General features: G+C 41.9%; 1 protein-coding gene across 8 annotated transcripts in view; it reads right to left on the bottom strand.

Moving 5' to 3' along the window:
• LOC105488353 (neurotrophic receptor tyrosine kinase 3) overlaps positions 1–20,835 on the bottom strand; it is a 495,170-nt gene that overhangs the window by 91,348 nt on the left and 382,987 nt on the right. For 7 of the 8 annotated variants that reach the window (XM_071100722.1, XM_071100724.1, XM_071100725.1 and 4 more), the window contains one exon: positions 15,432–19,785. The exons of the other annotated variant lie outside the window; for it this stretch is intronic. In XM_071100722.1, coding sequence (XP_070956823.1) covers positions 19,600–19,785 — 186 coding nt within the window. In that variant the 3' untranslated portion in view covers positions 15,432–19,599. Of the gene's footprint in view, positions 1–15,431; positions 19,786–20,835 lie in introns of those variants that run through there. 8 annotated transcript variants of the gene reach the window in all.

Here is a 20,835-nt window from a genome sequence, read left to right as displayed (position 1 = left end):
GAGGCCAGGAGTTTGAGGCCAACCTCAACCTCAGTCTCACATAGTGAGACTTCATCCCTACAAAAAGTAAAAATAAAATAAAAATTAGCCCAGGCGTGATGGCATGCACTTGTGGTCCCAGCTGCTCAGGAGGCTGAAGCAGGCAGGAGGATCACTTGAGCCCAGGAATTTGAGGCTGCAGTGAACTATGACTGTGCCACTGCACTCCAGCCTGGGTGATACAGTGGAGACCCTGTTTCTTGAAAAATAAATTGTAATTTAACTTAATTATTTATTTTTTTAAAGAGTGATCCCTGCCTTGGACATCAACTTTCAGATTAATTTGCACCTTTGCCCTGTGTCAAATGAGCACTTTCTTGGCATTTCTGCTCTCAGTGTCATTATGAACAGTCTCCAGGTTCACTCTCAGCAATGGCTAGTTGCTATTTCTAAAGCATCTTCCTTAAACCACAGCTTTTTGGTGTCACCACTGAGATGTTGATATTTTAGGACCAGTTGATCCTTATAAGACTATTTTGCCAGCTATGCCCTCCATCACTGGAAGATGCTTTTATTTGGGAGATTGTCGCAGTTCTTATTTACCTGAGAACACTGGCCACAGGCAAGTAGTTGAATGAGATTATCAGTCAAGGACCTTCCAGACTTAGGAGGCCATAATTTATTCCAGTCCTTGGATTGTCATCTCAAATTAAATGTCAAATAATTAGTCACAAGGGCATGAGGACAGTCTAAAGTGAAGCTGCATGCTTCCACAGCCTCCTTGGCCTTTGTGTGGTGTTGGAATTACTTCCTATGGGTTTGATGCTATGTGGGATAGGACCAGAAGTCTCTCACAGTGCTTTGATCTCAAGCCATCACTGGAGTAGACTATAAAAAGGTCAAGCCTTAGGCCTAGATTTCAGAGGACATCCAAAATCCTACCTTGAGAACACCTAGTTTTGCTTTCAAGCAGCCTAATTCTGCTCTAGCTGGCTGTCATAGAAAGCCACTGATGCAAAGGTAGCCACATTCTGGGGAGAAGAAACATTTCTTTCGTAATGAACAGGCTGTCAGGTCATTCAGAATTTTGGATCCTGAGTGTCTCCATGAGTGAGTTGAAGAAGGGGCATAGTGATAGCACTTTGAATGTTGTACCAATAATCTGGGACTTGGAGAATGAGAAATCCAGTGCAATCCAGCAAACATTCATTAAATGTGTGCTGTGTTCATAGCATTGCACAGAGGACATTCACTTTTGCCTGGACCAACTTAATGCAAGTTGTGCTTACTCATCAAAAGGCGTTTCTATACTGGAGACTTATATCCTAGGCCTACAAAAGGTCTACTTATGACCCTATAATTTACGTAACCATGTGGGGCAGGTGGAAAACACTTTGGAACAATTGAAAAACAAAGGTTTCTCTCCCTTAGGTCTGCCAGCGTTTTTCACAGGGACATCATCTTTAAAAAGAGTGTTTGGTTTTCTTCTCACACAAACCCAAAGGATTTAACCACACACAAATTACACATTTTTAAGTGATATGAACAAATATTCTAGGGATGAAGACATTTTTGATCCATGTAGATGAAGAAGTTATTTCTATCACTGTCTAAACCCCAAATGTACTATTGTAACTTGATTGCCAGCAACGAACTTTGAAGAGAAGTGTGCTTAAAGAAAAGCAGCAAGTTTACCATGTGGCACAGCCAAGTGGCTGGTCTAGAAAGAGCTGGAGCATGACCAGGGGCTCTTATATTTCCTGAATTTGATTCTTCTCTTAATACTGTGTGGCAAGATGTAAAAGCTTAAGCCAGTGTTTCTCAAGTAGAGCAATTTTTACCCCCAGGAAGCACCTGGCAATGTTTGGAGGCATTTTTGGTCTTCACACACTAGTGGGGTGGGGGTGGAGGAGGCAGAGAAGAACTGCTAATGCACTAATAAAAATGTTGATGAATATCATACAATACACAGAAAAGCCCCCCACAGCAAGGAACTATTTAGTCTAAAATGTCAACAGTGCCATAATGGAAAAACTCTGTTTAAACCTTTCTACATCTCTGCTGAACTCTTGCTAGTGGAATTGCAATCTGTGCCTCCTGTCTCTCTTCCACACTTTATCCTAGAACCCATCAATATTTTTGAAATAAATTAATGAAAATAAGTAGTGAAATGTTATTAAGGAAAACACATTATATGACATAAAGCAGAAAATATGTAGACAAAGAGAGGGAAATTGGAATGAAAAGAGAAGACAGGGAAGGAGTTTTAAATTAATTATGCTAAAGGATAATAAAATCTTTGGGGTAAATGGATATTCAAAAGAACATACTTTATCCTACTTTGAGAGCTTACTCAAATGATTATAACTGGGAAGTTGCATATCAACATGTCAGGAGTAACAGGATATCACAAAGACGCAGAGCCGGAGATAATCAGTCTTTTCCTTGGGACCCAGTCTCAAATAATAATTGCATGTATGTTCCCCTTACAACACTCATTTCCATCCAATGTTTAACTTATAGGCTACCTTAAAAATTGTGCAATATCCTTTTCCTTTCAGAAAAGCAAGGTTCAAGCTCTTGAGTTGATACTGGATCTCATGATCTTTGCACACATTTGAACTTTCCCAAACTTTCAAACTACATTTAAATTCAACATACTTCCCTAATACATAATGAATCCAAATAAAACAAGGGCATTGTTGTTTTATACTTTATTTGAGAAGAGACCCTACATAAACTATGTCAGGAGGATACAGGTCTACACACAATTTCATCAATCAATAAATGGAGTTGTTAACATAACATTGAAGATATGATGCTATGAGAAAGACAGACATATGATCAAGGAGTATTTACAACTCTCACTTATGATATATTTATATTGAAGATGGATATATACATATATACATGTACATGTGCATATACATACCTATGTCCATACATACACACACATATATACATATATATGTATAAAATGCTTTTAAACAAAAACCAAGAAAAGAGTTCACCTTCCTGTAGTGATTAACCATTTGAAAGTGAAGAATGGTTGATTTGTATTAGTGTCATGGTGTTAAATCTCTGCCCCCACATTTAACTTCAACACCCATAGAGTCCGATGAAGACACGTGTTTGCCTTGGGATGGAAGCATGAGGGTGAAGAATGGGGTGATGGGGATGGGGCCGAGACTGAAAGACATGCACAATGGGAGAAACAACCTTTGGTGATACCATTAAATCATCCTTTTGTATTAAACATAAATTATTAATACAGTTTAAAAAAATAATTTTCTGTTTTCTTTTGAGGTTGGGGAGAAAGGAAGGGGGAGATGAAGAATAGAGAAAGGGTGGGCACTAGCCTTTTCAACATATCTGTTAATATCAACTGAGAACACACCCCTCTAACCAGTGGCCATCTTATCAAGTTAGAATTTGTTTTTTTGTTTTTTTGTTTTTTTTTTGTTTTTTTTTTTTTTTTGCATAAAAGACCCTCCACATAAGAGTTTTACTTAGACAATAAACTTCTTCGCCAAAGGCAAATGCAGTCATCATTTTAACTAGATTGATTCTCCAAGACTCACCAGGATGCTAATAAAATTAGCATAGCCAATGCATTCACCTGTCATAAAGGAAAAGAATGAAGGGAACAGCACCTCAAGGAGGAGATACGATTAGTAAAACCCAGTTCTACTAAAACCTTTGTCATTCATGTTAAGTTATCAACTTTGGGATCCAAATGATGGAAAGCAATCATGATCAGCACTTTCCAGAGACCTGGGAGAAAAACAAACAAGCATCATGTAGGAATATTTCTAAGTCATAAAATACAAATGAGGAACGATCAATTGGGATTAAAATAAAGGGCATAAGATCCAACTGAACGCACCTCAACCCTGCTGTGGTCAACGTGTCCACCCATAAATGATGAGTTGGCAATACTGTATTCATTGTTAAACTTTCCTCAATTCAAGCCACACTGTTGTTGTTGCTGCTGCTTTTGTTTTCCAAAATCTGTAAAATTAGCTTGGCCTCAGAACAGGTGTGCACAGGTATCAGGTGTCCCACATGCCACACACACCATTGTTCAGCAGTTGCCATAATCCAGCTAACCCTTCAGATTGCCAATATATTTATACAAACATTGGGAAACACACACAAACACATGGGATCAGACAAGATATAATAGCTTTACATATACTTAGTACAGAAGCTTAGGGAGGGGGGATGGAAATCAGTTACAACAGTACCTAAACTTCATTGGCAAAATTCCTCTCAGGGAACGTAATATCCTAATAATGCACTGAAGTAGGTACCAGCTGATTTTCCAGATATTGGAAGTTTGCTGCACAACATCAGCCTAAAGATAAAGGGACATGTAATGTCCAGTAGGAAACAAATCAGTGTATATCATTTACATGACAATAAATCCTTCATTTCTCTTGAAATAAGATATGTAAAGTAGCACTTAGTTTAATACAAGTTTTGTTCTGCTGTAGACCTAGCTGTAAAAAGCCATTCATGCAAAAAATTACGTCCAGTTTTAGCTGGATGTTTAAAGGACACTTCTCCTGAAAACAAGTCCCTTTCACTTAGGGAAGGGAAAAAAAATCCCACTTAGCCAGTGCCGGCTGAGAGTGGAAAATACAAGACTTTGGTGTTTGTAGGGCATTTGCCTTAAGAACCCAGAAGTAGCACTGAGCTCACCCCTAAAGAGGCAGAGGGCTAGATGCGCCCTTGAAAATTTTAGAATTTTTTTCAGAAAAAGTACTGAGAACCTTTATAAAATTGTATTCTCTGGCCAGTTCCCTCCTGGGGCTTCTATTGGCATCATCTGTCCTAGAGATGCCTGCTCTTCACCTCTAGTCTCAGGTCACATTTCCCCCAGCCAGCAGATCATTCCTCCATTAGCAGTCACTTTGCAGTTCCTTCCTCTCTGTTCTAAGGGAAAATAACTTGTATTATTAAGCTTTCCTATCACCATAGGTCCTTTATCTACATATTATTTCTAAACTCTTTAAATATAGGAAGGTTCCTGGATTTAAATATAAGACAAAGCTCCTCTATTCTAAAGAAGTCTAACAGAGGTGTTGGATGCTGCTCACCTCCGGTCTTCATACAAATAATTAGAGAATCTTGTGCCATGGCCTTTTTCGCAGGGCAAGTGTGAGCACTGGAATGAGATTCACTCAAGAGGACAAGGAATGGAAGGAATGGATGGCTACATCTTAGACCCTATCCCAAGTTAGAAATCATAGTTCCACTGAACTTGCTTCTCTAAGATCTGGCTCTGGCCTACTTTTGCCACCTCATTTATTCCTAAAAGAAACCCCTTATTGTCTTATACCACTAAATATTATGGATGTTATGATAAGCAACACGGAAAGGGAATGGAAAGAAACGGATAAGATACAGGGGAATTTCAGAGCCGTGGATGGTGCAGAGGCAATCGAAATGGAGGTTTTCTAACATCTGTGAGATAGAAGGCAATATTTACGATGAAATCTGCAGTGACTGACTTGCCTTCCCAACACAGGATTCATCCTGACATGAGTGGAGAAGATGCTGACAACTAGTTAAGAGTAGACAATGCTGACTCTAAGATGATATCTGTATGTTATTGTGCTATATGAAAACTGGCCAATCACAAAGCAGTGTGACAACATGTGCTTCTGCTACCCTTGTTTTCTCAGTGCACCCTTCAGGCTGGCCTGAAGAATGCCACAAGGAGTCATTTGCATTCTTACTATGATTGTTTAAGGCAAAAACAGCTGTTGAAGAGCACTCAGGGTTGAAGGGTGGATGCTGAGAATCAAAGTGCCCCCAAGGAGTCTCCAAAATGCATAACAGTGGCATCATTGGGCTCTTTTCTGTCCCAAAAGTTCATAACTTCTGCTCAACTGCTGTGAAATATTGCCTCCAGATGCACACTGAGTCAAACATAGACTTGTACATTCTGAGAAACGTGCAGAAATTTTAAAAGGAAAGTGATTGTGTATAAGCAGTCCTTCGTTTAGGGGTTTACAAGTCAATGGTTTGTTATAAAGACTTTTGAGTGTGTTTCTTTCTACTTATCTGAGGCAGGAGACCTGGGAGTAACAAACCCATTTGTTAGGAGGTCAAGAATGTGACAGAGACAACTAAGCTAGACTTGGTAATAAATGAAAGATGTAAGCACCTTAAGAATAAAGCCTTCCAAGTTGAGGCCTCGGTGGATAGGAAATAAAGGGAAACAAAACAACTCCCTTTCCTAGTCTGGGAGGTCAATCAGGATAGCAGGCCTCTTCAATTCAGGGGGTTGTTTGCTGTCCCTGGTGCTGAAAACATATACCCAGGAATCCCCGCAGAATTTACACTCTGGGATGGGAGAAGCAAGAAACCCTGCTTATCAAACTAAACACTCTTTCAACAAAGGCTGACTTCAGGTGTTAGGCCTCAAAACATGTTTCAAAAGTCTTTTTTTTTTTTTTTATGTGTGCCATTTCAAACAAAAATAGCCCTGAAGCAACCCTAGTTTTCCTGTGGAACAGAGTTAATTCATGCCAAAGTACTGCCGTGGCAGCTCTCCCAAAATTCCCTCATGTGAATCATGAACCCTAAAACCTTGGAAAAGAAAGATTGTAAATAGATGCAGCATCGGGGTCTACAGTCCCCAGCTACTGATTTCTTTTTCTGATACTAGTTGCAGATAAGAATTTATTTGGCTTGCTATGACTAAATGTTTCTGAAAGAAATATTTGGGTAAAACTCTACCATGAACTGCAACCTGGACCTCTGAATTCCTCTCCATTCTTAATTTTATTGTCACATTCTGAGACAATAAACAGGGCATCTATTATGCTAAAGAGAAAGTATAAACTCATAAACAACTACATTCTATCTGCCTCTAATCCCCCACCAGCCAACACACACACACACACACACACACACACACACACACACACACAGAATCTCAAAAAGTAAAGTCTACCTGAGAAATAACATGAATCTTCCCCCAACAGTACACAAATCTTTGCCAGAGAGAAGAACACTGCTATTTTCTTTCACATTCAGAGTGAGAATTTTCTTGCCCCAACTTGCTTTCCTTTCATTTTAATTTGACAGTTCCTTAAGCTAACCCACCATGGCTCACACATAAACAAAAAGGGTCCTTGATGCTGTGAAGTGAGAGAAAAATAACATGAGTCATTTTCTGTTGCCTCCACATCTGATAGAATTGGAGGAGCCTTTACTTTGGGATATGAAGACAATAAATCTTTTCTAGCCTGGGAAAGGAAGTATCCTAATGGCCCCTAAGAAAGGCTAAACTCTCAGAGAAGGGGCAGGGGGTGAGATAGCTGTGAAATAAGTTCTTGTTGTGCCTGTTAACATATCAGATCAAACTTTCTCTACCTGGCAAGTTATTCCCCAAATAATATCTCTGAAACCCTTAAATAATCAGTCTTATCTTTAGGAAGTTATATAGTGAAATAAGCTTGTTCAAGGCAGGCTTTAACATTGCTGTGAAAGAGGTCATCCCCTCCAGATTATCAGAATAAATTATGAAACTTCACCCTGAACCAGCTTGCCTTCTGCAATTTCACATCATAATTTAAAATCTCAGTAGTAACCCAATTTGGACTCTCATTTCAAAAGCTGGGATGCTTTTTGTCTACTGGACAGTGGTCCAGAAGAGAGGTGTTGCTTTTCTACATAAGAAAAACAAAAATTGAGCCCAATCTTTTGTCATCAAGATTGCCTCTGTATGAGGCAAAAGGTAAAAAGAGAAAAGAGAAGCTGAGATAGCCTGAACTTGAGCAAAATATTTATGAATTTCTTAGGATTTTGGATACACAGCTTTATTCTAATTTCTTTCTGGAGTGATCAAAATAGTTTTAGAAAATCATGTATAGCATTTTGTCAGATACATTGCAAGTGATGGTTGCTTGGAGATCTATGAAAAATAACATTTGAGAAAATTTTACTTGCCAAGTAGTCACTACTACAGAGTACTTATAATAGTGGCTGTCATCACAAACACCTGGGATTTTTTAGGGGCTGTAAATGACAGAATACTGTGACTTTGGCATTCTGGCCTCAGGATTCATTATCAAGGGTTTCATTTTCATTCAGACATATTTCTCAGTGGGAATCCCACTCACATGTATTTGTTGGCACTTGGGCCTACTAAAGGTATGGTCTAGCATTTGCTCTTCACTTATCTTAAGATTATTTTCCCATGTACAAATGCTGGTCCTGAAATGAACAGGATACCGCTTAAAAATCATTATCCCTTCAGATGCTCCCTGAAAGATTAGTTATACCACCACATTTATAGAGAAAGCTTCATAGAGTCCTATTTTTACAAAGCATTATGTTGAAATTGACAGAACCTGATGAAAGCATGAGTTGATGGCAAGGAATTAAATGCAGCAGAAGTCGCCATTTTGCTACAAAATGTTCCGAGTTCCAAGGCTGAAAACAAAATCTAATTGTCCCTTTCCAGTGACTATGCCAAACAGATAAAGCATCCCCCTGTCTGCTTGTATTTTTTAGAGCATTCTTCATAGCTAGATACTCAAAGCAAAAAAATGTTAACGGCAAAACCTCTAAAAAACAGACACCAGCAAAAATTTAAGGAAGATATGCCTCAAAACACATCTCAAAAGCGGCTCTCAGTCTCTCAGCTCAGCACCCAGCAAGACTGCTTGCAACTGCCCAGAGAGTGGGCTCTATGTATTTGTCTGGCCCCGTACAGTTCACAGAGCATGTTAACAGTTATGATCTCATTTAGGGCTCAAACAGCCGTCTGTGGCATGCAGGGGGTAGATAGTAGTTCCATTTTGTATATTAAGAAACTGAGGCAAAGGGAAGACAATGTTTTTCCCAGATCTCTCAGCAGGAAACAGAAATGTGCAAATTCTCTGCCTCCTATTCCCATTATCCTCCCTCCACCACACTTTTCATCTGTTTTGCCATTTTATCCTAGAAAGCATTCCAAATAGACCCCAACTCTTTCCTAAAGAAATAAAAGTGAAAAAAATTATAAATCTCATTGAACGTATTAGAAGGAATCAAGAAAAGAAACAATATGGAACTATCCCCAGCATTAAAAAATATACATTTATACATATATGTAAATATATATACACACACACCTATATATGTAAACATATATATATCCCATATAATAATCATCAGATATACATGGGATGATTTTAATATGTATATATATTAAAATAAGGGATTGGGTTAGACATTATGAATTTGTTTTTAATAGTAAATATGGTTATTTGTGTTTTTCAGAGCCATTTAAGGAACAGAGCTGAAGTATCTATTGATACATAATGATTTGGGGAACAGAGGGTTTGGTGTTCCAGCTCCTTCAGCAATTTCTTCTACCTTTCTGTTTCTAGAAAGGAAGCATATTATCAGGTTCAGTTCTGTTCTTAAGATATAAACCTTTCTGGTGCCATCGCAGAAAAGGTTTCATTTGCTTGAAAAAGGCTTTTTTTTTCCCCTCAAGATTTGGATGCTCCTGCAAATCTGTGTGTCAATGTTATAGCCACTTCACTAAATAAATAAATGCTTTGCTGACATGTGGAACTCCTCATCCATAGAAATATAGCATATCCACACTCATAGGGGCCTAGAAAAAATGAAAATTATGTTTCTTCATTTATCCGTATAGTGAACAGCCAGAAAACAACAGAGGAAATTAAAAGAAAGTGTGGTTGTAGAAAGGCTCCCCTTTCCTAACCAAGCCAGAAGGATGGTTTGACTTCAAAAAGACAGACTGAGGCATTATAATAGGCTTGTTGTCCCAGTCTCTTGTGCAAAAGCAACTGATGAGGCGCTAATGAGGCGCTAATCACTTGGTCCAGAGAGCTGGAAAGATACTGATGGCTGGGAGAACACACTTATTTTCCTCTCTAAAAACCGAGGCTAAGTCTCAAGCTTGGCTGATACGCAGGCTAGTAAAGAGGGAGATGAGCCAGTAGGGCTTTCCCTGGCTTTTCCCTGGCCTTAAAGGGTGGGGTAGGGAGCAGGGAATGGACAGCAAGTGTTCAGAGTTTGGACAGCTTCCAAAGGAGGGCTACAAGAGATAAACTGTCATAAAACAAAAATGGGACTGACTCCTCAGAGTGGGGTTGTTTGCAAACTTGTTCAGGGCAGGACCTTGAGATGATATATAATACTTCAGTGATAACCAACTTGAGCAATGGATGAGAAGCAGATTGGCTTGCCCCATCTCTGGAATTAGAGGGGCACAGGACTGCAACTAGTTGTCTGCTGCCCACATTAAGCTAAGGACACTCAAGTGACAATCTAGCAGGCTTGTTCCTAGCCCAGTGCTCTTCCCGTGCCCCATGCTAACTGTTTTGGTTCACATTCTAATTCAATTCAAGTGTCTGAGCTTCATATCTGACTACTTGTTTCAGCCACAAGATAGGTTCAATAACCTGCTTAAACTACTTCACATTTATATTTGCACTTACTACTATTTGTTACTCAGGAACAAATTCAGTACAATTTCCCCTAGAAAATTAATTAATTACATAAATTAATTAAATAAAATCTGAATCAAGTTTTTGTTTCTCCAAGAAAACCAGTCCTGTCTTTAAATATGAAGGTTTAAAGAAACTCAAGATTTAGTCTCCCTTGAAAAAGTCCTAATTTCATGAGATCCAAAGTCAAAGGGTATGTGCCGATAATAAGAGGAAAGATGAGCTACAGATGAGTTTAAGAAATCATACATGTGATGCACACTTCATTGCAAATGTATGCACACAGAGATCAATGGAAGTGACACAAATGGGGCATATGGATTTGTATACCAGTAGGACTGTGGAGGCTTTTGTGTGTGTGTGTGCATATATGTACACATGAATAAGTACCATAATATAAATAATTAAAAAGGTGAATGTAGTTTTCACTATGAGCATGAGCACCTAGAATAAAACACAATGCTGATATTGCTTTTAAATAAAGTCATCAAGATTGCCTCTATATGATTTTTACCTCATTCAGCCCAGAAAGATATCTTCCCAATTGATAAACACAATGTCCTTGACTGGAAACTTTCAATCCTCCTAAAGAAATACCTAAGAATATGCAAGGAGATTCTTATTATTTAAACGAAAACAAGAGGCAAGTAGGAAAAACAATTTCAAAAGGAATTAGAATCAGTAAAATCTCAGAGAAAATTGTTATCCAGACATTAGGGTAAAGTATTCTAAAACCCTGAGGTAAGTTTCCAAAGATGCCTGCAATCATGCTGAGCAACTCTGTGGAGTCTGAAGGTGACTGAATCTAACCTGAAGGCCTTTTCTCAAAACTCTGGATGTAATTAATGGCCCTATTTTGCAGAGAAGTGGCAATTTCAGCTTTGAGGTTCTATGTGGTTGTTGTGCCACAATGTGGAATTGTAGAGTTAGTCTGGCTCATTCTGGAGTCAACCATTCCTTAAAGAAAGAGCTGACAAACCAGACTTAGAAGACAGCTACATCTTTTGTCCCAACTGTAAGAAACAGGAGCTGCGGCTGCCTCTCTTGTAAGGACCATAGGAAAGACCTGCAGAAAAGACAAACACCTTGCTGTCAGAATCCATCTGTCCCACCTAGATGCAGTCATGACCTTGTTGCAACTGGACCTCGAATCCCTGGAGGATGGCAGAGCCCAGAGCAGGGCTCAATGACTTAGGACACACTAATTCCTTTGAAACCATTTCACTTTGTGCAGCATTGAGATACGCTGTAAGACTGTCATCAGCAGAGTGATTTTCATGCCTTAGTTTGCAGTTCCCTCAGGGGAAACCCAATACGATGACAATCACTGTCACTCTGAGCAGAAAGCCTGGCTCAGCATCATGGTCAGAGAAGGCCAAAACTCCCTCTCCTAGGGTCAGATCCCAGCCGTGGCTCCTCTGCTCCTGGAGGCTAAAAGTTTACTGACAGAGAACGCAGGGTCAGGGAGGGAAAGGAGGGTTGCTAAGGGTAGGCCCCCAAGGGTTCCAGATGGGATTTGTGGAGACACATCACATGCATCTCAACGAGCTTTGCAGTAAAATTCACTGCACAGAGGTTAATCTAGATGTCAACATCGTCTGACAGCACTGAAATTACTCCAGGGCAGGGCTTCTTCAGAAGTCTTAATATAACAGTCAATTCCATCCTGCCTACAGGAAATGAAAGTTTTCTGCTTTGTGTGCTGAATCATTCAGTGCCAATTTTCTCACTGTTTGAAGTACAAACTGTTTGTGGTTCTGGGAATCACCTTGTATTAAGACTTTTGTGGAATTTGAGACTCTGGATTGTCAGTCCCATGAAAGCAGGAGGATAGGACCCAAAAGAAAAAGAGAAAAGAAGAAAAATGAAGAAAAAGTCTTCTTCACTGAGATTTACTTCTCCACTACGAATGGCAGAGATAAAATCACCTGGACCAGGTTTATTTATTCACTCTAGAGGTAGGCTCAGAGGCATCAGTTACATGCCAGGTAGCTATTAAATTGAGACAGAACACGGACAGATCTCCAGTGAGGAAAAAAAATATTGAATGTGTCCTACCATTTAACACACTACAAAATTAGTCTTTAAAAATAATATGGAAAACTCCCATGTGCTCTGCTGAAGTGAAAGAATAGTTCTCAGACTTGGACTTCAGTGTTTACACTTCTTGTTGAGTTTTAGGGATGTTGCATCCAAAAGAATGTCAGTGATCCAGCAATCCTATTACTAGGTATCTACCCAGCGGAAAAGAAGTCATTATACATAAGACACAGAGATACTTGCATGTGCTACAAACATGTGTTTATAGCAGCACAATCTGCAATTGCAAAAAGTGGAATCAACCCAAATGTCCATCAATCAATGAGTGGATAAAGAAACTGTGGTATACACACACACACACACACACACACACACACACACACATATATATATGATGGAATACTACTCAGCCATAAAAAGGAATGAATTAATGGCATTCAAAGTGACCTGGGTAAGATTGGAGACTACTATTCTAAGTGAAGTAATTCAGTAATGGAAAACCAAATATTGTATGTTCTCACTGATACATGGGAGCTAAGCTATGAGGATGCCAAAGCATAAGAATGACACAATGGACTTTGGGGACTTAGGGGGAAAGGGTGGGAAGGGAGTGAGGGATAAAAGACTAAAAATATGGTACAGTGTATATTGCTTGGGTGATGGGTGTGCCAAAATCTCCCAAATCACCACCAAAGAACTTACTCATGTAACCAAACACCACCTGTTTTAATAAATAAATATATAAAAATAAGTCTTGAAAAATATAATAAAAGACTGTCAGAGTACACAGTAAATATTTGAGCTCTCAGTCTACCTTCGCTTTCAAGAAAGATGTCTAAATTTATCATTGCCTAAAATGAGAAGAAACCAACTCCTTTCGTAAGATACTAAACTGAAAACAAGACCTGAGTGCCTCAGTGTTTCTCAGAAGTAGATGTTCAACAGGCCTTTCCTCACCTCTGTTACCTTGATACATCTTCTATTAGAAACTTCCAGCTGTGTCAGCTAGAAGTATCTCCTGCAAGCTATGAATGTGGGTCATGACACTGAATAAAAAGCAATATTTGCCTGGGTGATTAGGAAAAATTAATACAACCTACTCTCCTGCCTCCCTGTGATGAAAGAAAGATAGCCTAGTTCACTGGTTCAAGACATTATCTCCTACTGCAAATGTCAAACAGGGTCTTGTTTTAAATTTGGAACTTAGAAGTAAACTAGAAAAAAAGGGAATCTGAGTTTCGTTTCTTTGATCAAGAATTCCAAATACTTTGAAGGGACACCACTGCCCCCCGACCCCACCTCCACAGGTCTCACAGGAAAGCATCTATTCTGGTACACTGAGACTTGAGCCAAAGACAGTTCTTGCTGCAAACTATAGATACTTTTATAGGCAAATAAGGAAAATATGCTTGAGGAGAATGTGCCACGCGGAGCCTCTGTCAGTAGCCAAGATTCAGCTCTTTAGGATAGGGCAGCCCATGCTCAGAGCGAAAGCTCTAATACCCAATGCAGTGACACAAACATTCACCACACCTACTATGGTCAGCAGTGCCTGTCAGAAACAGCAATCAATGATCAACATCTCACATTCTCTCTGTCTCATCCCTCCTAGGGGGTGGTTTCCCCTGCAGTGCTGGTGGCTTCTATACCAACCCCCAAATAAGATGTGATAGAAATGGCTCCTGTGTGGTCATCTATCAGGCAACCAGGAAGAATGATTTTCAGATGCTCAGAATGTTAGTCAGCATAATTTAATTTAGAGAGCACCAAATGATCAAACTTTACAAGACGACAGATTTCCCATCAGAATCTTCCTGAATGTTTCTGAGGCCAGTTCATCTCCAGATTTCTTATCTGCAAGAATGGTAAGGCTCAAAGAGAATCCCAAATTGGAATCAATTTGCTGGCTTCAAACAGGCCTCCTTTGAAGCCATTCCAATCAAATATATAGAAATAAGCACACAATGTACACATACATGTACTTTCGTTAGCAAGACACTCCCAGTATTACTAAGCAACACCAAAACATTTTCCCAAGCCCATATTGACGTCTTAATAATGATGCATAAACTTGGAATTTTCCTTTAAAATCTGTTAAATATTGGCTGAAACAATGTATTTGGTATGAAAAAAGAAAGTGAAGCTTCAGGAACCAAAAACACAGTGACTTCAGCACCCAAGCCCTAAACTAAAGGTGCTATTTTTTTTTTCTCTGAGGCAAATGCCTTTGAGTCTTCTGGCATGTTGGTTCCCTACCAAAGCAGACAATAGACATCTCAGGGGCCTTTGGGACAGCTCTCTGGACTGCTGGCAGGTGGGTTCATTCAACAAACGTCCCTGGACATTTCTCTGCTCCAGATTCTGAGGAAAGCACTAAAAAGATCCCTAATCCCAAGACTGTCCATTGCAATCACTGTACTTTGGAGTCAAGGTAATACTGCTGCTGTTTGGTTTGGAAAAGGGGAGCAACGAAAGTCATTAGTCATTCCTGAATAGAAAAGGACTTTGGTAAACAGTCTGCAACTTAAGACGCTGCCCTCTTTCAAACGTCCCGGCCTCTTATAATAAGCATTAAAAGATAAAAATATTGTCGGTTTTGACCCAGAGTTGATTGCCAGTGGCCTGCATGAGAGATAGGCAGGCCTCTCTCCATATCTTGGAATAGTTTCTGCCAAGTGTTAGCATGTCGGTTTTGAACAGGGAAGGTTGACCAGCTGAGGAGAACAGCCTGGTGAAACGCAGGCAAGGGGCTAGGCCAGTAACCTCCTTTGAAGAGCATAAAAATGAAATCTCCAGCTTGTCTGCCTGGCTCCCTGTACAATATTCCTCAAATCTACCAGTCACCAGGTCTTCTTTCATTGCCTCCTATAACCAATCCTTTGCCATTGGTAACTTTTCTTTGTCTCCTTCCTTATCTTTCACTCTATCTTTTATTTTTAAAAAGCAAGTATATAAAAAAAAGGTGGGACCAGAACATAGCTTTAAAAAAATGAAAAGGACTCTAAAAATATCTGTACAAACCTCTTAAATGTCTCAGATGAGAAATTAGCTGATTTGGCCAAGGCCACGTAGGTAACTAATAGCAAAATCAGAAATTTTGCTGGTCTTTTCACCCTGCCACTTTTCTACTTAACTTCGAATGCATCCGGTACTCTCCCGGCATGGCTGACTCACTTCCACTTCTGAGTTGAGTCTCGCACAGCCCCAGAAACTGGCTGACAGCTCTCCTGTTGGTGTTGGTTTCTGTAGTATTTAGCACCAAAATGACTTGCACTAGTGTATTCCGCAAAGTAAGCATCACTAGAGAAGAACATTCATGTTCAACCTGAACCCAGAAGGACCAAAGATCCTTTGCCTCAAGTGGGAAGCCTCTGTCTAGGAGTAATTTGTGCATGATCTGCTAAATGGAGGAAGCACCACCTCCTTTTTATTGTTTGTTGACTAGAGGAGGCTTAGTGATGCCCAAGGTCCCCTCAGAGTTCAGGGAAATCATTAGAGGGCAGCATTAGGCTCACATCCAAAGCAAAGAAGAACTGGGAGGTCCCGTGGCCACGACACCCTACGCCAAGGTGGATATCCAACAGCAGGTCACTCTCACTCAGTCCAGGAGAGGATCTGGTGAGGTCGGCATGGCAGAGAGACCAGCCTGGGTGCCCTGGAGCATTCACCAAAACACACCAAAGAGCTCACTTCAAAGCTAAGCTCTCAGAGGCAATGTGACACGGTTTTCTAAAATGTGGACTTTGGTATGGGAAGATGAGGGTGAAATGAACTGAAGTGGCCATATTGCCCAATCGGATGTCATTTCACAACACATTTCATCACATTAGGCTCTTAATAAATAAATAAATAGACCGTCGACAGTGCTTTTCTGGTATGTAGGAATGCCAGGATGGGAAGCAGAACAAACGCTCCCCTCCTGGCTTACAGTCGTCTCAGACACTTCAGACTGTGAAATTTTGAGACAAGGGGCAAAGAAGGAGAGGCGTGTCTTATTGGAACTCAGCCTTGCCCAGGCCCAGTGAGCCCTCAGCCGCAACTGCCTCCTACCTATGCAAGGCTGTCCTGCCATTTCAGAGTAGTGCTGAGAAAAATGGCACAGTGACACAACGTTGTTAGAATCTGAGAACTCAGAGCTAGAAGGGGCTAGAGATTAGCAGATGTACCCCTTATTCTGCAGATGGGGAAACTAATACACAGTGGACTAAGGCTTATCAGTCCTGTCCCAGTATAGGAGGGACAGGTGTGTCTCAGTACATGCCACACTCCCTCGAGCCATAGGGTACCCCTGCAATTTCCATGGCCCTATTTTCTGCCTCCTTTGCTCTCCAAAAGAAATCTTTTTTTTTTTATTTGCCAAGGTTGATAAATCAAAGCAGACTCTGTATAGAGAGGACAGCCAGAGCTGAAGGAAGGCAGGTCCTCCCTCTCTACCTTTCCCTGATCTGCCCCTCTCTCTCTTGCACTCTTCCACAGCCAGCTGCTTACAATGGACATGACAAGAACATGATCCCAAGATCAACGTGAAAGCCCGTGGGCCTAAGGTGCCAGCAATCTGACAACCGTGGTCTCCTTCAGTGCTTCTTGTTCCCCAAGGAATCACCTTCTTTCATTAGGCCATGAATCGGTGCCTGAAGATAAAACCATAGCACGGTCCTTATTCCCAGTTTTCCATCCATCTCCAACCCAGTTCTTCTCCTGCTTCTTCCCAGCCCAACAGTGACTATCAGTTTTGAAACACACAGCCAAGAAGACAGAAGCCACACAGTGTTTGTTCAGGGGAGGATATGGGAGAAGGGAAGCAACAGGAGCATTGGCACCTCACTTCTAACCAGAAGACACTTTTCCCTCAGGCCCCTCCAGACCATGCCCTCCCTGAACACCTGTTCTTAGCTACCCAGATCAAAGCCAGACTGTGCAGTTTCATCCAGCACTCACAGCCCCAGCACAGTCGTCCTCTAGGTGGAAAGACAACAGAAGTAATTGTCATAGGACAGTAAAGGGTTTTCTTGAGGTGGTCAATCCAAACAGCTTTCCCCAAAGTCCTCAGGGGCTAGGAGCACAGTACAGTGAGAAAACTCACACCAAACTCCCATCTCACCTCCCTACCCTCCCAGTCCAGCTACCCAGCCTCCTTGATCCCAAATCCCAACCATGGCTACAATCTGAGCACAGCTCTTTACTATTCAAATAAAAATATCTGTGGGTCTACAAAAAGAAGCAAAACCACAAACACACAATTCAGTCCTAAACCCCACATAAGGAGGCCCACGTCTCAGCTGATTTCAGCTAACCAGGACGTCCAGGCTGCTGGCAGTCTTTTCAGCTGGCAGCGAAAAGGGTAGGCCAGAGGCCCCCAGGAGGTGAGTTCCAGTTTGGCAAAGGTCAGTCCATTAGGTAGCTCTGTGCTTGGGGCAAGGTGGAGGGGCCCAGTGGCCTGGGAGGAGTACATCCTCTCCTCCCCAGCAGAGGAGCTCTGTGGGGCCAGGCTGTTGGCTTCCATGTTTCATGTGACAGGGAGGCCCAGAGGTCAGCCCCACTGTGGTCTGTGGCAGCAGCCAGGAAGGCAGTGATTCCCCAGTGCTGAAGCAGAGGGAGCTGGCCCCAGCCTAGATGTTTCCTTCCTTCTCTTCAGTCAGGGCTCAGGCCTCGTTAAGATGCCAAGCCTGCAGCACTGGACCCTCCTCATTGGACATCTCCCAGAGAAGCCTCAGCCCTTCCCCCTACCCCAGCCCACAAAAGTGATTTCTCAGCCCCTGCGTTTTCACAACAGCTCAAAGGCAGATGCATCAATCCTCCCAGGGGCTGGAAACGTGAGGAGAATGCCAAGGGGCCTGGCGCAGGTGCCAAGTAGATCCTCCCCTGCTGGCTCTCACCCACTCCACTGCTTGATTTTCTGAAACACTCACTGCTCCAGCCTCTCACTAGACCTGGCTCCCTTCCCTGGCAGTGGGGTTTACCTGGGACTCCGCAGAGACCCAGGAAGCGGGGTCTAGGATCTAGGGAAGCAGGATGAGAAACTGAGAGGACCAGGGGGCATTTGTTATAACGACCTACAAGCAACCATGTCTCTTGCTATTGCAACCCTAAAGCCTGCTGTGTCTACATTCAAAGATAACATGGGGGACCTATTTCTTAACCTCCTAAGCTTCCCAGGGGCCTGAAAGTGGGAGGTGAGGCCAAGGAATCTTTGCAATGATGGAAAAGACAGGTGGCAGTGTCTTGGCAGGGTCCAGGTTTCAGTTATTTTTTCTTCTGTGGTTCTTTTAGTCCAGAAAGTCCAATTCTTTAAGTTCTGAGAATAGAAAGACACATCCTTTGAAACTCCAGCAAGAAGCTTACACCCAGGATGCATGCGGTCAGCTCTTGTCATGGTTTTGTGTTGTGGGGTTGTCTGTTCTGTGTTTACCCATAGGTGCCATCGTCGATTCCCAAAAGCATCAAGATTACACTTTTTAGAATGGACAAATTAGAACATTGTCCTGAAGTGGAGGAAATGGGGAAGAAGTGGAGGCAAGGGCACTGCTCCGGCATCATTTCTTTGCTGAGCGCAGCCATGCGGTCCTGGCATGTGCCTGTGGTGAGCTTCTGGGGTAATAGGCACACACAGCAGCCACTGAGCACCACCTTAGCTCCTCCCGTCCCAAAGCTCCCATCCCAAAGATTGTCTCTCTGCTTGGTCCAGGTCTTCTGCTCCGAAAAGCCGTAGCATTAGAAGCATGGGCCACAGCTTAAGTCAAAGGGAATTTTCCTTTGTATTATTAATATTTTAGAGTTTCTGAGTCGTTAAAGTCTTGTGGTTGTCTGTATCAGCAGCTTCTCTGTGTACTAGAGAAGATATCTCTCTGTAGATATAGATTGATAGATAGTTAGATATATAAATATATATATATATATATATATGCCAAACTGCCTTACAGGGTTTTTTTTCTTTCTTTTTTTTTCCTTTTTTCAGTGTTGTATGTGTAGCAGGCACTTGAGTTTATATGAAGATGTTTGCTTCAGTCAAGGATGGAAGGAGTTGTGAGGTGGAAGGGAGATGTGAGGCAGGGAGAGAGGAGGCAACAGAGTATGAAGTCATGACCACCAGCCACCACTAGCCGAGAATGTCCAGGTAGATTGGGGTGGCCTTCCCCAAAGCATGGAGGATTTTGTAGATCTCCTTGATGTTCAGCCGCTGCTGTGGTTCCCTCTGCCAGCACCCCAGCATGACATCATACACCTCTTTGGGGCAGACTCGGGGCCGCTCTAAAACACGACCTTGGGTAATGCACTCAATGACCTGAAAGAGTGAGGAGAACAAGGAAGTTACACCCAAAGCCAGCCTTGGTCCTGTGGCTCAGAATCGGCAAAAAGCAACAACTTCCCTGATTAGTTTCAACGCAGAGCCGAGGCTCTCGCAAGCACAAGCTAAAGGTTAGGCTGCAGACAGCACTGGTATACTTGTCTGTCCGGTGCATGGTGCAGTGAGCAGCACTGGCTGGTGGAGCCCTCTGCTGCCCTTCATACTCCACTTCTTGGGCCAGGCCCGCATTGACCATTGACTCCCCATACTCTCTTCTCTTTTACCTCACTTTTCTTCTCTAGTCCTGAATCTCATCTGGATGACTGAGCTGCATTTATTTTTCACTTGATAATGGACATGGGCTTCTGACCTGTCCCTCCCTCTCTCGTGAGCCTGCCTCACTTTGAAATCCCCCCTGAAGGAGCTCTGCACCCTCTGGCCCCTGCGAGCCTGTCTCCTCTTATCTCTCATTCCTGGCAGGTTCCCAGTTGCAGACTCTGTGCACGTCACCACACTTGCCTCTGAGTCATTACATAGGACCATTTTGCAGCAAGACCCATCTTTCCCTGCCGTTTGCACTAAACCATGTTTCCAGTTTCTCTTAAAGTCCTTAACAATAGGACTAACTGCTTGATTCACCACTGCCTTCTGGGTGGCCAGTTCAAGTCCATTAACCTCAGTATCTCAGCATGCCCATCTGTAAGATGGAATCAAATGTCTGCCTTAACCACCCCCAGGAGTATTGTAAGGATGAAATGAGACCACGAAAAGGGACTGTATGGTCCAACATGCTGAAGGAGTGGCCATAAGGAGTAGTAGGAAGAAAACAAGTAATGCCTGGCTGGCCAACCCCAGCAGGCCACTTGAGAACCAAGTGTACAATTTGCAATGCATTTCCAATTCCTCAAAGACACTTCTTTACCAACAATGAATATGTGCATTTTCAAGGCCTCATTGTCTAGTTTTTAGGTTGTTTTTCACTTCTCCTTAACTCTATCACTGCATAACTTTGGGCAAGTCACTGACCCTGAACTTCAATTTCTGCAT

This window comes from Macaca nemestrina, chromosome 7 (genome assembly GCF_043159975.1).
Source record: "Macaca nemestrina isolate mMacNem1 chromosome 7, mMacNem.hap1, whole genome shotgun sequence".
Taxonomy (NCBI): domain Eukaryota; kingdom Metazoa; phylum Chordata; class Mammalia; order Primates; family Cercopithecidae; genus Macaca; species Macaca nemestrina.
This window is presented reverse-complemented; position numbering and strand designations above follow the sequence as displayed.